Source organism: Sabethes cyaneus, chromosome 3 (genome assembly GCF_943734655.1).
Source record: "Sabethes cyaneus chromosome 3, idSabCyanKW18_F2, whole genome shotgun sequence".
Classification (NCBI taxonomy): Eukaryota; Metazoa; Arthropoda; class Insecta; order Diptera; family Culicidae; genus Sabethes; species Sabethes cyaneus.
In genome coordinates this window covers 187,290,576-187,308,869 of record NC_071355.1, presented here as the reverse complement: position 1 = coordinate 187,308,869, position 18,294 = coordinate 187,290,576, and the positions used below count along the sequence as shown (strand labels likewise).

The 18,294-nt window shown below is 41.6% G+C and overlaps 1 protein-coding gene across 1 annotated transcript; it reads left to right on the top strand.

Annotated features, from left to right (window-relative positions):
* The first annotated feature begins 132 nt into the window (after positions 1-132).
* LOC128740500 (uncharacterized) lies at positions 133-17,357 on the top strand. The gene is made up of 2 exons (XM_053836043.1): positions 133-1,204; positions 17,161-17,357. Exons 1-2 carry the CDS (start codon positions 133-135, stop codon positions 17,355-17,357), a joined length of 1,269 nt encoding a protein of 422 aa, XP_053692018.1.
* The last annotated feature ends 937 nt before the right edge of the window (positions 17,358-18,294 follow it).

Genomic DNA, 18,294 nt, shown 5'->3' with positions numbered 1-18,294 from the left:
CTACACAATCTGAAACTTATAGACCGAAAAACAGCCTCTACTTTAAAATCACAAAATGCATCATGCCCAAGAATCTACGGACTTCCGAAAGCACATAAACCCGGCTTGCCTTTGAGACCAGTGGTACCTAATATGACTGCCCCGTCTTACGAACTTTCAAAGTTTGTGGGAAAAATGATTCAAAATTCAATCGACAGTTCGTACAATATCAAGGATTCCTTCGAATTTTGTGATTTTATCAATAGTGTTACACTACCGCCTGGATACTCGTTGATTTCACTAGATGTAGTGTCATTGTTCACCTGTATTCCGAAAGACCTAGTATGCCATGACGTGATATGTGGTTGGGAACAAATTAAACCACACGCCAAAAACATTTGTTTAGATTTGTTTCTTGAGCTAGTAGAATTCTGCATTGACGCCAGTTTCTTCAAGTTCGACGGTCGGTTTTACAAACAGACTTTTGGTACAGCTATGGGCAACCCGCTATCACCTACAATAGCGGACCTTGTCACAGAAACTCTATTAGACTGCGTTTTAAAACAACTGAATGTAAAACTACCGTTCATCAAAAAGTATGTGGACGATTTGGTTACAGCCATTCCACTGGACAAACTGGATCATGTAGTCGACACTTTCAACAGTTACAATCCCAATATCCAATTCACTTGTGAGATTGAGGAGAACAACCGGTTACCCTTTTTGGACATGCTGTTAGTGAGACACGACGACCAGCACATCTCCACCGAATGGTATCAGAAACCCATTGCGAGTGGTCGTTTCCTAAATTATCTGTCAGCGCATCCCCCACATCAAAAAATAAATATGGCCATCAACTTCATCAACAGAGTCGACAAACTGTCTCCCGGTCTGTCAGAAGCGTCGAAATTGGAGATAATGCACCGACATTTGGAGCTGAATGATTATCCGAAAAAACTACGCAACCGCCTCATCAACAGAAGAAACACCCGACAAAATATTGTCAACCAACCGGACCAAAACAACGCAGATACTACTTACCGGTCAATATTATACATTCCCTACCTCACTGACAAAATAGGCAAATACCTGAAAAAAGACTACTCTAGCGTAAAATTAGCCACACGAAACACAAACTTAGCTAAACAATATTATACACAAACAAAAGATAAAATAGCAAAAGACGAACACTGCAATGTAATTTATGGCATCCCCTGTAATGATTGTAAGTCACAGTATATAGGTATGACAACGAACAAATTAAAAACTAGAATTAGTGGACACAAATCAAACATAAATGCGTTACAAAAATTGATTAGCTCAGATACTAGTTTCGATGATTCACAATTTACAACACTTAGTGAAAAAACAGCATTGTTGGCACATTGTATAAAAACAAAACACACTTTCAATCTTCACGACACAAAAATACTCGACCAGCACCAGAATATGGCAGCACTGCCGATTCTCGAGATGTGCCACATAGCGACAAACACCAACACAGTCAACAAGAGAAGTGACATCGCAGGCCTTAGTACAACATACGCCGGCATCTTTCATACCATTGTCAACAATAGCAAACAGAACGCAGGACAAACCGCTGCATGTGAATGATGTGATGGCGGTATGAGCAGAATTGTTTAGTGTGTGATGTTAGTGTACGTTTCTGTTTTTATTTTTGTTTCTATTTATATGCATGTGAGTTTTTTTCGTCTACACTATACGTTTATGTATTAAGAAACCTTTGACAATTCATATAACAGGACGATACATTTGACGCACAATGACGATACCTATATAAACAATAATACGACAAAACGAATAGCTATGTAAGTACACTGAGAAAAATTTGTTTGTAAGAAATGTTTCCGATTAATGTAAAACCACATATATTTCGTGTACCCCTTTCCCTTACAGCTCTTTGAAAAAGACATAATATAATGTTGAAACGTTAGGGCAAAGCTAAATTTCGTTTGTTTTTTCTGACTGATGAGCCGATAAAACCCAAGTCTAAAGAATTATTGAATACAGTCGATAACCACGTCAGAAATCATTTTAGTTGCTTGCTTTTCCCGTACTATTTACATGAATTCCACGTAGTTTGCATTAGTTTGCGTGCAATTAAGTGGAAATCAGATAGATATTATTGTATTTTCCAATAATGTTCAATTGAAAGTCACGTAACTCCCTGTAGAGAAATCTACGTGATTTTTCACGTGGAAAGGACGTGTGAATTATTTTGTGTGTAAGCAACAACAGGAAATTTGCTTTATTTACTGTTTTATTATGGTTTTATACAGGGTGCTCCACCTTTTATGTCGGTATGTAAACGCTGTATAACTTTCACATTTACCAACCAATTTCTTTCATTAGATATGTTTCGGAAACGCCATAGTACAATTTTCGCCATGTATCGCTTCACACCGAAAGAACGCGCTGAAATAGTGACACTTTTCGAAAATAGTCGTTCCATTGTGTTAACTCAACGTGCATATCGGAAAAAATATCGCGGCAAAAAGGCACTATCTGACAATTCTATTCGTCGTTTCGTGTCGAATTTTTTTAAGCACGGGACAGTAGGAGATCGTCAACACGCCATTCATCAAAGATCAAGACGTTCCAAAGAACTGGTTGAAGCAGTGAGGGAGAGTGTTGCTCAGGATCCAACAGTTTCGTATCGTCGCCGCGCTCAGCATTTTCGCGTCAGTAAAACCCACTTAAACTCACTTAACTGTCTGCCCACGAATGCGCGAAAAAGGTCTAGAAGGGTACTGATTTCAACAGGACGGTGCACCATGCCACACTGCGAATTCAACAATTCAATTTCTGCAACGCAAATTTCCGAGACGTCTGGTGTCAAAAAGAGGCGATATGACTGGCCACCCAGATCACCTGATTTAATCTCCCCGGACTTCTTTCTGTGGGGTTATCTGAAAAGCAAGGTTTACGCCAACCAGTCACAAACTATTGACGAGCTCACGGCAAATATTCGTACGGAAATCGACGCTATTACACCCGAGATGCTCAAAAAGATAACGGAAAACGCGGAAAAAAGGAGTCAATTTGTAATTTCTAATAAAGGTGGTCACTTAATTGATATTGTTTTCAAAAACTAAACCAAGAAAATTTTAAGGAACCAAACTAAATAAAAATGCATTACTAACAGAAATCGGTTGTTTTTTCTTAAAGTTATTCAATGTTTTCATACCGACATAAAAGGTGGAGCACCCTGTAGCTGTGTAATGCCATAATAAAACTAGAGGCAATGGTTAATACCGCAATAAAACCTTTATAAAATTCAAGTAAAACCAAGTGGCTTTAGAATTGTTACTTGGGTTGTGTGTTTTTGTTGCGTAGGTTTTGCAGGTGCAGTTAACTTTTCTTCAAGAAATGATGAAATGCAATTATCGGGATAAATATTGAAAATTTATTAAGTATGTTGTGCTCTATTCGAAGGATATTGAAAAATTCCGTCCAGTTAGGACGTAAGGGGGTAAGGGGGTAAATGCCACAAAAGCGCTTATTGTAAAGGTCGGGCCACCTGTGTAGTCATGGTTGGGCCACCATAATTTTAAGCACAGAAGCGCAATTTTCGCTAGAGAACGTCAGTCGCGGGAAATGTGATGAAATAAAGCAAAATTAGTATAATAAAAACCTAGATTGTTGTTGGTTTTTCATTGCAGTAGTATCACACGTTTGTGGTAGTATACTTCGGGAAACGCGATTATAGCAATATTGATTTTACAAGATCACCAAAAATTTCGCAAAGATGTTATTAAAAATAGGATATTTATACTTATAAGGGCCGTTGCTCACGAAATTCATTCTTTTGATGTCTCTACATACAGTCAACCAAAAAAGTATTCGGACAGCAGCGCATAAAATTTTCTTTTAGTAATTTTGCACAGTATTTTTGCAAAGAATGGTAACACATATTTTTTAAAACAATGTTTAATTAAAGCATATTTATATGCACAACAAAAATTCGGGGAAAAGCTTTCCGTTTTGAAGATAGGGTGCATATAGTTTGAATTCCTCAAAAATGCAGCCAAAAAAGTATTCGGACAGTTAACTATTAGTTGAAACAAATGTCCTTTCTCGCTCATCTACTACCTCGTAGGACCATTTACATTCTTGATGACCTGTTTTAATCTGTTTGGGATAAAATTAACAATTTTTCAAATATCCCTCTGTGAATTGCTGACTATTTTTTTACAAGAGCTCGGTTTAAGTTATTGTGATAAGAAATCGAATGATTTCTCATTTAGAAATGAGATTATCTAAAAAGATGTTCAAAAGGGTTCAAATCTAGACTGAATGCTGATGTTTCGGTAGCTCTAGGACAATTATATGGTGCCTACCGCTTACAATTATCGACAGTATGTTTAGATTCAACATCCCGGTACAATATGTATGTACCACACAATTACAATTTTGCTTTAATTTCACCTAAAATTATTCAGATAGTTGAGTTTACATTTAGTTCTATCCAAAAATATATATCTTTGGTGCCTCGGAGCTTTCCAAGCATCCCAACAAGGTATGACACTAACCGCATTGCTTGTTTACTTGCTGACGAGTGATTTTTCTCTTGTAACCCTTCTCTTTTAGTTATTCTTGCATAAGGGTTGTTGATGTCGTACCTTGTTGGGGTGCTTGAAAAGCTCCGAGGCACCAAAGATATATATTTTTGGATAGAACTAAATGTAAACTCAACTATCTGAATAATTTTAGGTGAAATTAAAGCAAAATTGTAATTGTGTGGTACATACATATTGTACCGGGATGTTGAATCTAAACATACTGTCGATAATTGTAAGCGGTAGGCACCATATAATTGTCCTAGAGCTACCGAAACATCAGCATTCAGTCTAGATTTGAACCCTTTTGAAGATCTTTTTAGATAATCTCATTTCTAAATGAGAAATCATTTGATTTCTTATCACAATAACTTAAACCGAGCTCTTGTAAAAAAATGGTCAGCAATTCACAGAGGGATATTTGAAAAATTGTTATTTTATCCCAAACAGATTAAAACAGGTCATCAAGAATGTAAATGGGCCTACGAGGTAGTAGATGAGCGAGAAAGGACATTTGTTTCAACTAATAGTTAACTGTCCGAATACTTTTTTGGCTGCATTTTTGAGGAATTCAAACTATATGCACCCTATCTTCAAAACGGAAAGCTTTTCCCCGAATTTTTGTTGTGCATATAAATATGCTTTAGTTAAACATTGTTTTAAAAAATATGTGTTACCATTCTTTGCAAAAATACTGTGCAAAATTTCTAAAAGAAAATTTTATGCGCTGCTGTCCGAATACTTTTTTGGTTGACTGTAGAATTTCAATACGTATTTCTTAGATTAGGAGCGGTGGCCCATCCTGTACAATATGGCCCGAGTATGACAACATTTTTTGTCTTCACGTAAATGTCTATAACTTTATTATTTTTTTAGCAATCAGTTCAAGATTTTCCAGAAAATTAGCTTATTCTTAGACCTTTCCAAGGATATATTTAGATTTTAAACATTCTTTTTGAAACGGAAGTTATGGGCGAATGTCAAAAAGGCGGCCCAACCACAACGTCATTCCCCTACTTTTTGTGCCTGTTCTGTGTTATTTCGGTGATAAAATTATATTATTTTTGCATCCAGTAAAAGAGTTGTTTTCACTGCCCACTCTGATTCTATGCATTGACTTGCGTTTAATTTCAAAATAAAACACAACATAACTGACAAACTGACAAAATAAAACGGTCTAAATAATGTCTCCCTAAGTTCTAGTAGTAGTAGTAGTAGGGGAAAGCCACCATCATTTCAAGGACTTGCCAATGTATGTGGGTAGAATTACAGTAGATCCAAATTTGATTATCAAATGAATTTCACACTAATGTTGTTACAGAAGGGCCAAAAGGGATTGGGCGGATCCACAAGCAGAGGCACTTGTGCGCATTCCGGGGTTATAAGAGTCGCCTTCCAGCATTAGGATCCTTCCATGTAATAATCAATTTCGCTGTACCAACTTTAACCCACGTGATGATTTGTTTGTTTTGAATTGAGAAGTGCCATATTTGCTTCAGACCTTAAGGATTCAGGTTGGCAATCCACTCCGTCATCCAGCCTTCCACATTTATGATATCAATAATAATACTGTTAATAATATGATATTAAGATGAAGTGGGATATATATGGTAAAAATAGAACAATCTCACCAGCAGTCCTGCGTATGGAATAGAGTAGCGCCTTGAGGTTCCATAAATGCTTCTAATAGTTAAATTAATTTTTCATTCTGGTATCCATGTGCAGTATTAAAACTCGTTTTGGCCAAGGTTTTTACTATATAGTTTCATAAGCTAAAACGAAAAAAATAATTAAAATAACTTATTAGGCTTACCTGTTAGCTAGGCCGTGTGGCTCCGCCGTCTGCCCAAAACCGCGGTTTTGAGACCAGGCAGCCGGGAACCACCCAGCAACGCACCTCCTAGCTTGGCTACTCAATAGAGCATTACCAGGTATGACCACGTGGAGGCGCTAGGTAGGGGCTTGGGATGGCTAGAGCTATATTGGACGCTCCTCATTTGCCTTCCCCATTTCATACCCTAAATAATGTCTCCCTAAGTTCTCCCTAGAAATGAACGCTATAGTTTCGCATATGATTAGATCAAAACTTGGTACTGCCTGAAGATGCTGAGTTGAAAGTAAGCTATTGATGGATCCATATCGACTGGATGGCTACAGGGGGAAGCTGAAAGCGAGACATGCTTTAACATACAATGTCACCATTTCTAGGTTACCACGCCCGGGCTGTATCCAGTCTTGAACAGCTGCGAGATGGATGAAAGAGGGTAAATTGTTGCTTCATAACACGAAATTGCTCGATCGACGCAGGACGCTGCAGGGCAATCCCGATCGGATCTAGCTTTACTGGGGCTTGAATTGATTGCACGTTACAAAGCTGTGTGGGAGCTGTCGGGTGAGCTGACCCAATTAAGCAATGCAATCTGGCTGACTGATGACTTTCCAATAGAAAAGTTGAGTTGCATTTTGATATTTTTCAAACAACTTACAACAGTTTATCTCTATCATCAGGTTATGTCAATAATTTATTGTATGTTGCTGAAAATGAAAAATGAACCTTTTTGGAAGTTCAATAAACTGCTAGTGAAAAGATCGACAGTACAAAAATCGTGCCAAAAATTTGTAAACCTCCTTCAACCAGAGTTGAAACAAATTTGCTTTTTGTAATGGATTGATTACGACCGGTTCGGGAATTTACGTGTCAACATGCACTAATGAAACCATAACAGAATTTCATTCCACACGGTAGAAAGCAGCAGAAAACAATCGTCGGCGTGGGTGGCAGTAAAAATTACCTCGGAACCCACGGAACACCCCGCAGTCTCACGGACGGTGGTGCGGTGTGTCCCACTCAAAAGTGGGACACGGCAATAATAATGGAAATAAAGCGCGAGTTTCCGTCGTGTACAAAAACCGAAACAGTGCCAAATTTGGGTCAGGCATACCTACCTTTCTCTACTGCCCCTGTGCCCCGGTAATGTCAGTCAGTCAGCATTTGGTGCCATTTGGCCCGCGCGGGCCGCTAGAGGTGCTCACGAGAGAAACCCCGCTGTAGAACGCAGCCAGTTCAAAAAGTTTACATACAATACACGAACAGCAGGGGGCTGGGGCTGACGGTTGGTTGTGACCAACTACCAAAGCGTCACGAATACTATTGCAAACAATCGAAATCGTCATCGATGCTGCTAAGTAAGCAAGTGTCAGCGGCCATATTTTATAAGTTCGAGGTTACGTACGCGGAAAATGAACGATCGTTGACACCAGCCAGCGAGCGATCGTTGTGATGATGCGAACTATCCTGCGCAAACGGTCCGGCCGGTTTAGTAATCCCGGCGATGGCGCCGCAGCTACCCCTACGAGGGAGAAGCCTTTTTCAGATTCCGCGCACGATCGAAACGCTGAACTTTGTTGAGGAGAACCGCGCAGCGTGCGTGAGACAGCCGAGTGATACGATAGCGCGGGGCTTGTGGTGACGAATTGACGACGCGCTTTTGCCGTCCGTCCAGCCGATCACTGGCGATCATCAGCGGTTGATTAAGTAGACATAAACTGCAGAGAGAGAGAGACAGAGAGGGGCGAGTGATGTAGGAAGCGTTTGCCGTTCCGTTGTCGTATATGCTGCTGCGTGCTCGTTAGGCCGGTCGCCCCGATGCCACACTGACTGTGGAAGGGGGTTACGATGAACCGCGCAACTTAAACTCGATACGGCGGGTTCAAGTTCATCGGCGGCCGGTCGCTTTTGCCGTTGTGTGACTTGTTTTGATTAGCGGCTCTATAATTATGGAACTCGATACGCAATCAGATTGTTTATATGAATGGTTCGGAGGGAATTATCATGCGTTCGGCTTGTAATGGGCAATTTAGAAAATGTGAGGGAATTATAATCGAATAATGCGTTGAACCTACATCCCTTAAATTATGGTGTAGCAGGATCAAAATAACACGACCGGTAAACACAGCAATTTTAAGGGATTGCTTTTAAGCATTTTATACCCCTAAGATACTGTTTAATGAAAACGTCCATGGGGGCTTTCAAATCAATATGATTTACTTCTTACTACTCACTATGATTCTTGAACCAAGTAACGTAGAGCAAACATTTTTGTGTGATAATATTTTTTATCTAGGAAAAATATCATTTGGAAAAATAGAGTCTCAAAATATTTCCACAAAAAGTTAAGCAAACCCTTGTATAAACGCATTTAAGACTTAAACCTTCTTTCTCGACAGACTTCGCAGCCGTTATTAGAGTACAGGACAATTACGGAGCTAGTGCAACGATCCGACTAACTCTAGCAGTATCGCTCAGCCAAGTTTTGAACAGCGACAACTTGCTTGTTAGTCTAGAATCGTACCTCGAAGCTAACTGAGCGAATTAATTTCCAGATTTCCACAAACTACTAGTAATTGTTTGAGCCATTTTTCCTTATTCGTAAATTCTCATATTTTAGATCAACCTCATTCTTAGGTTGACTTATTAATACTTACTAGTCCATGTCGGCCGGTCCGGCAGAACACAGGGATGAAATCGGAGATCCCCACTGCCGACGGTTACCTGCCATGATTTTCAGTTATCGCCAGGTCAGGTTCTCGTCAACAACCCGGATGCCGTTGGCTAAGCTTCGTCGCCACGAGCCTCTGGGTTTGCATCTATACTACGTTGTCCTTGTGGATTTTCACGCTCGAAAACCCCAAGCACTCGTCGGTCAGCTTCCTTTAGCATCCATGATTCGTGTCCGTCATTCGTATCCGTAGAACGCTCGATTCACGGATGCAATTCGTCGTTTTACTTCGCGGTTTGCGTCGTTGTCACATTTTACGAGCGCACCAAAGTATATGAATTCTTCAACTACTTCATATCGTTCCTCTTCAAGCTTCACCATTTGGACGATCTCACGTTCCCTACCAGCAACAATGTACTTCGTTTCTGACGGTGTTAATAGTAAGTCCCAATCTCGCGGCTTCCCGTTTAAAAGGCCTAAAGGAAGGTGTAGACCTCTTCCACTGCTCTACGGTTAATTCCGATGATATCGACGTCATTCGCAAAACCAAGAAGCATGTGAGATTTCGTATCACCATTTGCAAAGGAGTTCGTGGGGCAATATCAAGCGGGATTCATGGGTGCCCGTGCCACCACGGATCAGATTTTCGCTTCGGCAAGTGTTGCTGAAATGTCGCGAATACAACGTGCCCACGCATCATTTATTCATCGACTTCAAATCGGCATATGACACGATCAATCGAGATCAGCTATGGCAGATTATGCACTACTACGGATTTCCGGATAAACTAACGCGATTAGTCAAGGCGACAATGGATCGAGTAATGTGTGTTGTTCGAATATCAGGGGCAGTCTCGAGTCCTTTTGAATCTCGAAGAAGGTTACGGTAAGGTGATGGGCCTTTATGTTTGCTATTCAACATCACTTTGGAGGGTGTGATAAGAAGAGCGGGGATAGACACGAGTTGCACGATATTCACGAAGTCCGTGCAGCTTCTTGGTTTCGCTGACGACGTTGACATCATTACACGTACCTTTGAGAAGATGGCGGAAACGTACATCGGACTGAAAGCTGAAGCCAAACGGATTGGACTTGTCATTAATGCATCGAAAACAAAATACATGAAAGGAAAAGGTTCTAGAGAAGTGAATGCTGACCTCCCTCCCCGGATTCATAGACGGTGATGAAATCGAGGTGGTAGAAGAGTTCGTATCTGGGCTCACAGATTACCGCAGACAACGACACCAGCAGAGAAATACAAAGACGCATTATGGCAGAAAATCGTGCCTACTTTGAACTCCGTAGGACGCTGCGATCGAACAAAATTCGGTACCGCACGCAGTTAACAATCTACAAGACGCTGATTAGATCGGTAGTCCTTTACGGTCATGAGGCATGGACTATGCTCGTGCAGGACCAACGTGCCCTTAGTGTTTTCGAACGGAAGGTGTTGCGCACCATCTACGGCGGAGTGCAAATGGAAGACGGAACGTGGAGGAGGCGAACGAACCATGAACTGCATCAGCTGCTAGGGAACCACCCATCGCTCACACCACAAAAATCGGTCGCCTGCGATGGACTGGGCATGTCGTGAGGATGTCGGTCGACAGCCCGGTTAAAAAAAGTTCTCAATAACGATCCGACTGGAACGAGACGGCGGGGTGCGCAGCGAGCAAGATGGATCGATCAAGTGGAAGGCGACCTGCGGACCCTACGCAGACTACGTGGCTGGCGAATTGCGGTCATGGACCGAGTGGAATGTAGACGACTTCTTCGTACAGCAAAGGAAACCATGGCCTGGAGCTGATTAAGTAAGTAAGTAAGGGCGCGTATGTTGGTGATGTTCGAGATAAAGGGTGTCGCACATCAAATTGTGTCACGGAAAGAACACTGTAGAAAATGACACAGTAGACCGATTCTACACAATTCGTTTTATTCGGACAATAAAACATAACCCATTAGTAAGCGTTTGGCGTATTTAGTTTATTCTACTTGAATACCAAAACCGTACGCTCGCACCTTACGCTTAACTCCACGTATAAGGTTCTGTACAACATCTGGCTGCAGCTTCTTCTGTACGGAAACCCACTGTTTCTCCATATCTTCCTTAGATTTAACCTTCTTGGTATTGGCGTAGCTAGAGGTGGTGCCTGGGGTACCAGGCCCCCTCCAGAATTCTGCAGGCCCCCTCCAGAAATTTTACCCATTGTAATTTAAAAAGCGGAAAAAATTCAGTGTATATATTCCCGCTGCGTTGATGTTTTCCTTTTCTACTAGGTATTGCAAATGCGTAGTTGTTGTCATCGTCAGTAGCATGGTAGCCAGCCCGGCTCATGCTGTTATAAACAGTCGTCTCCATTCAACTCGATCTTGGGCCATTCGTCGCCAATTTCCCAGTCTCAGAAGTCTCAAATCACTTTCGACTTGGTCGAGCCATCTTCGCACGTTAAGCCTCCCTGTTCCTGGTGCTGGTGTAGCTGTTGAAAAGAGCGGTTTTCGTCGCACTGTCGTCCGGTATCTTTACGACATGTCCGGTCCACGGTAGCCTACTGACTTTCACCAGACGACAATGGGAATCTCTCCAAACAGTTTCTGTAGTTCGTGATTTATTCGTCTCTGCCACTCTCCGCTTTCAGTTTGTACTCCGCCAAATATTGTCCGCAGTTCCTTCCGCTTCCGGCAAGCGTCGCTGTGAACAGTCACCGTCCGTGTGAGGCACGTGTTTGATTTATTGAGCCTCTTTCTTTCATGTATTTGGGCTTCGACGCACTTATGTTTAATCCAATCCTCCAAGATCCTCCCAATCCTCTGATTTATCGGGAAAACCGTGTTCGTGCATTATCTGTCATAGCTAGCCTCGATCGAGTGCATCATAAGCTGCTTTGAAATTAATACAGATGTGTGCAAGGGCACGTTGTACTCCCGATATTTCTGCAAGATCTGTCGGATGGTAAACATCTGGTCCGTAATTGCGCGGGCTCTCATGAAGCCCGTCTGGTATTTCCCTGCAAAACCCTGTGCTATCGATGACAGTCGACGTAACTGGATCATAATGAAATTTTTTTTGGAAGGCACCCCCTAGGCCCCCTCCAGGGAAATTACCTAGCTACGCCAACGCTTCTTGGGATACTTCCGTAGTGTCTGCTTCATAATAGCCTAGTATTTTTCAACGGGCCTTAGTTCCGGTGCGTTGAGGGGTTTATGTCCTTGGGTACTAAATCCAAGCAGCACACTTTTGGCACTTCTAGTTGAATAAACTTATTTGCGACTGAAATTGGTTCTAAATCAGTTGCCACAGCTGCTTTATAACAACTGTTCTAATAGAGAAGTGATTCCGTTGGCTTCATACCACATCCTTTGAATAGTGGCACGAGGCTAGGACCGACCAGAAGATTGTAAGGCCCTCGTGTTGCTTCAACAGAGGAAGCAGACGCTTCTGCAGACACTACTTGAGGTAGATCTGCTCGTTTACAGTCTAGTTTACAACATGTAGTTTCTGATTCCTAATTTGGTCTGGAAGAACAGTAGCCTCGGAAGCTGCCGGAAATCCACGTTGACGTAGATCTCATCATCCATAATGAGACAATGAGGCTTCGTCTGTGATCCTGATTCGCTTGTGATCCTGATCTCTAATAGAACATCCATTCTCCTTCCGATCGATGCTTAGAGTTTCGTAGTAACGTTTAACCTTACGATTCACAGTAGAGTGCACGATTACGAGTTGTTTTCCGCTGTCCCGATAAGATAGTTGAGAATTTTCCAGGTGCTTCCGCAAAATCAATTCACGACGTTCCTTTTCGGGTAAGGCCATTTTTTCCAATTTTCGAAAAACTGACTGCGATAAAAAGACATTGTAAACAATACACTCTAAACTACTTCTATCCAAATCTTGAAGAGGAAATACTCAACGGGTAATTTTCTACAGCGTTTCTTCCGTGGTGCAATTCGATGTGGGACACCCTTTAGGATACGCTCGGTCGTTAATTAGGCCGCAAGCGCGGAGCTAGGTGAGGCAATCTCAAGTTGCCCGATACTGTTGGTTTGAAATAACTATCTAAACATTGCCTCGAGGGAGAATTTTTCCAAGTATTGATGAGTGCTGAGTGAGTTGACATCGATCCTGAGGAGGAAAAGTCCCAGAAGAAGGACAGAGATCGTGTATAGATCATGAACAACTATTCCAGGCTAATGAGATGCGTAAGTTCGATGAGAAGGTAATCCAATCTCGTAAGCGACACACATCAAAGCCCGATATGTTGGGATGAGAAGGAAAACCTGGTCAAAAACGACCGCGAGGTGGTCGACAGGTGGAAACAGTTCTTCGATGAGCAACTCAACGGCGATGCAACAGTTGATCTAGGAATGCCTACAAACGTTAAAAGCATGTCAGATCCCGAACTCCGAAATCACTCAATTGAAGAATAATAGAGCCGCCGGAAGGGAGCAACCCGGCAAGACTCTACAAGAATGGCCAAGAAACCGGAGGAGTGAATGGATATTGTGTTTTGTTACATCTACAAAAGGGCGATCGGTTAAATTGCTGTAATTACCGCGGCGTTTATTCCGAATGGCAAGGCAAGTACTAGGCGAACTGTATGAGGGCCCGTGCTACTACGGATCAAATTTTCACTTTCCGACAAATCCTCCAGAAATGTCGGAAGTTCAACGTGCCCGCGCATTATATTTTCGTAGATTGTAAGGCAGCACACGATACAGTTAAGCGCGAACAGCTATGGCAGATGATGCACGAATACGGTTTCCGGACCAACTGACTCGACTGATTAACGCTACTATATTACGGAAGCACTCTCGAATCCTTTCGAATCGCGCAAAGGGTTGTGGTAATGGTCCTGTATGGTATTCAACATCGCTATTGAAGGTGTGATTCGACGAGTGGGCATCGAAACGAGAGAAGCGATCTTCAGCAAACGTAATCAACTCCTAGCCTATGCAGACGACCTCGACATCGGGCATCGACAACATCGGGACGGCGGAGATAATCTACGCCAGACTAAAAACTAGCATCCGTTGGAGGCTTAGTTTACAAACCAATGTGTCGAAAGTCGAATATATGATAGGAAGACGCTCCATAGAACACAACGTTTCCCTCCCAAAGACAGGCTATTGACGGCGATGAAGTGAAACTGGTTGAAGAGTTTATATATTTGGGAACTCTGGTCACTGCTGACAATAATACGAGTAAGGAGATTCAACGCCGCATTCAAGCTGAAAGTCGAGCCTACTTTACCCTCCGTCAGACGTTTCGATCAAGGAGCGTACTCCGCCGCACAAAGCTGACGATGTACAAAACGCTAATCATACCGGTAGGCTTCTACGGACTTGAGACAGTAACTTTGCTTACGGAAGAGAACTGTATTGGCCATATATGAACGAAAGGTGTCGCAGACTATTTTTGGTGGAGTACAAATGGATAGCGGATAGTGGCGTAGTCGTATGAACCAAAAGTTGCAGGCATGTACTTGTAAAGATTCCCAACGTACACCTGACGAAAGTAGGACGACTGTGCAGTAAAATTCGTTCTCTTCAAGAACCCCACACCGGTACCAGGTATAGAGAGGTCCAACGTGCTGGATGGCTCCACTAAGTTTAAACCGACTTGCGTGTGTCGAGATACTGTCGAGCCCCGGACCGAGTACAGAAGGAGTACAGGGAGAGGAATTCTTGATACGACAGGAGCCTCCCCGGTTGTGTGCTACTAGAAGTAAGCCGTGCTGCTCGAGCCAAAGATGCTGAAGCCCATGCAACCATTTGAGTTTTATTGCACTCTTATAACGGCATTTATGACCAATTCTGGTCACGAAAACTATCATAATGGTGTAATAAAACCTTCAATGTTACTTAGGAGTTACTGTCAAAAGCTGTAGGAATACGGATGGACTCTGGAAATGAAAGGTGAGGACAATGACAGAAACATTAAATACTAAATATTAAACCGTAAATTGCGTCTTTTATACAATACGATAGTTTTCAAGAAACATGAATTTTGTTGGTAAAGCGTAGTAACGTAATCGAAACCAGATTGAAAATTATTCTGCATACACAAATGATAAAGCGGTCTTATATAAACGATTCAACCTCTCTGAAAACTTTACTTGCAATTAGTGTAAAGCTTGTTAGCAGCAAAGCTCATTTCCAAATCAGTATCATTGCAAGATTGGTATCGTCTTTCTTTATTGTTTCAATTTTTCAACACCGTGCGATAATAGAGAAGCGAAGGTAACCTACCAAAAAAAAGAGTAAATAAAATAAAAACAAGTTAGAAAGCCGCACGGATATATAGGTTAAGTGAAAGAAAACTTGAAGCCCCCGGCCACGAAGGCGTGCGGGTGAATGTGTGCGCGGTAGCGTGCACGACTATCGGTCCAACAAGAGAGTGGAGAGATGCTTTCTTGCGCTTTCCGTTTGTTGTTGTTACGGTGTTTACGAAGAGGATGGGAAAAGTCAACGAGTTATTGGGTAAACCTTTCCCAAATGGATTTTAAAATTAAACTACTCAGAATCCTAGGAAAGTGTTTAAACTCAGCTTATGAGTAGAAATTTGCACCAATTTCGGGCTTCATTTCCAATTTATGGTTATAACTTATTTGCTTTTGATTTTCGTCTGCCGGTATTTTGGTTTAGTAGTATTCAGAAGCGGAGGTTGTTCACTTGCAGAAGAGTCTGAGTATTTTCACCAAATTTATGGGTGAAACTATTCTAAGAGGCAGGTAATTTTTTTTTGAACTTGTTTGTATAGAATACTACATAGTTAGCGTTGTTGTTTAAATAAATATTAATAATTAGGCATTCGTGTTTAGTTTCGACATGTTTAGTCATTTATTTTCACCTTTCAAAACGAATACGTAAAATTTTAAAGGAAATCAAAATTTTAGTTAATTTATTTAAATCAAAAGAAACAAAACCAAGATTTTTAAAATAAAAAGTCTTCGATTAGAATTTAAATAAAATTTATGAAATGTAATTTTCGTAAACACCAGAGAAACTAGCGCAAAATTAAGCATCCCAGCTGCGGTTGGCTATTTTTTCTCAATTTTTTAATCACCTTCAGTGCAAGCACGCGTTCCATTTCACCCATTTCCATTATTACCTGTGTTCGACTTAATGGTTTCTTCTCTCTCACATCTCACAGTATAGTGTGCTGTGATGTTAAGATGCGATCATCATTTCTCTAGGGTGGAGGAAGTTATGACGTGAGTGGGCAACCCATGTGGGATAACAATGAAATAATAAGGCGTGCTGCGATAACAGGTGCGATAATCAAGATGCGCCGCTGCTGTGGATGGAAAAGGAGCGCATAATAATTGAATTATAGCTGGTGGGTGCAAGCTAATCGTAAGTTTGATTAATGTATCACGTGATGTGTGGATGGAATTTCACTAGTGTAGACATTTCTCCGTTGGTATAAAATCTCTTTTATTTCATTCGAGCAGCAAAAGAAATCACCGTCATATATTTATAGATAAAAATCACATTTCTACATTGAGTTTAACTATTCAGTACATTAACAGAAAATAAAATGTTAACTAAATTTCTCAAAATAACTCGAAGCTGCGCAAACTGCATTATTGATTTGAGCTCACATTTTGAAAACCAAAATTAAGCGAAACAAGGACCATTGAAATGATGCAATTTTTTATTTAATAAAAAAGAGAATTTCATCAAATGGTGAACGTAACCACGCTTCGTTGGTTAATTGCTCGACCTAATCAGATACGGTTTGCAAGAAGTTGCATCAAACAAGCGACAACAAATCAAATGCATCCGAGAGTTGCAGCGCAGGGTGCTTCGCTCGCTGCTGCGGCTGCTGCCGACCGACCGACCAACCGATCGAAACTTTCACCATTGTAAAACAAGAATTTTGTATGACTACACAACTCTCTTTTTCCATCCGATCACTTTTGCCATACCGGAGTGGTAGATGTGCCTGTTTTTCTGCTTTATAAAATAATAAAGCTGACCTACATACTTTCTTCTTTCACTCGCTTTGGATCACGCTCGCGCATTTCGTATCGGCTGGCTCATTCCCATTTCGCCCGTACCTACGAGTTTCGTTCTCCACGGTTGGTTGCGCGATTCCAAAAGCATGCCGCGTACCGCAACCACCGTCATGCCACCATCAACCCGGCCGAATCGAGTGGTGCGACGACGATGACGATGACGACGACGACAATGCGAACCAAGCGTTACAAAATGAATTACCATCACCACGAGCGGCCAGCAGCAGCAACGGAGCGTGGTTTGGTTCGGTCCCTTGGAGCCGCATCATCTGGCGACCGTGATCGTGATCATGAACGTGGCAGTGAAGTTTTTCTTCGTCTAGGCTCACGGCACTACGCCCTTAACCTAGTGTGTACACGTTCGCTAGTCGCGAAGTGCATGGACGGATAAGCGGTTAAACTCCTTTCCATATACTTGCTACCATAGAGCAGACATCTATTTATCGGCCACGCACGATACCGTGATTTACCAGCAGACTAGGCGTGTGCAAATTAATAACAATGACACGCTGTACGAACACTTTTTCTAATATTTTACAAGGTTGGTACAGTTTGCGAGGTTTTATGCAAACTCTTTTAACGGACAGTGGTGTACCCAAACCTTGATAGAAGGTAGGGTACCAAACTTTCGCAAAACACAGTTAAATAATTTTAATTTATGTAAACTTTATTCACGACAGATCTGTATTTCGCCAATGATTTGCAGGCTTCATCAGTTCGAAAACAGACACTAATGAAGCCTGCCAGCCGTAGGCGAAATACGTATCTGTCGTGAAAAAAATTAATAGTGGAATCCAATCGTGATAAAGTTTTCTTTAATTTCATGTATGCTTGTATGTTCCGCCATATCTTCAGAACGCCTTGACCGATCTCCACCAAACTTGTTACACATGTTCCTAGACAAAAGGGAATCCGAACTGGGGTTGGCAAAAAGGAGGTGGTCTCTATCAAGGGATGAATTTTTTTTTTTTCCATGTTGGGTATTTTTATCACTGCGACCATTTGTTTGATCTATTGTGATATATTCCCCGTTTTATTATAGCTATGTTGTCAAAATGACGCACCACTAGCAGAAGTGATTGTCATTGTTTGACTAATAGCATTTGTCCAGCCCGGTGATGCACTTCGGATGAAGTGCACTACTGCGCTGGGAGTTGTTCTCCAAATATCAGAGGGTTCTAACAGCCCTCTTTCGAAGAACCTTAATCTTTTATTGAGA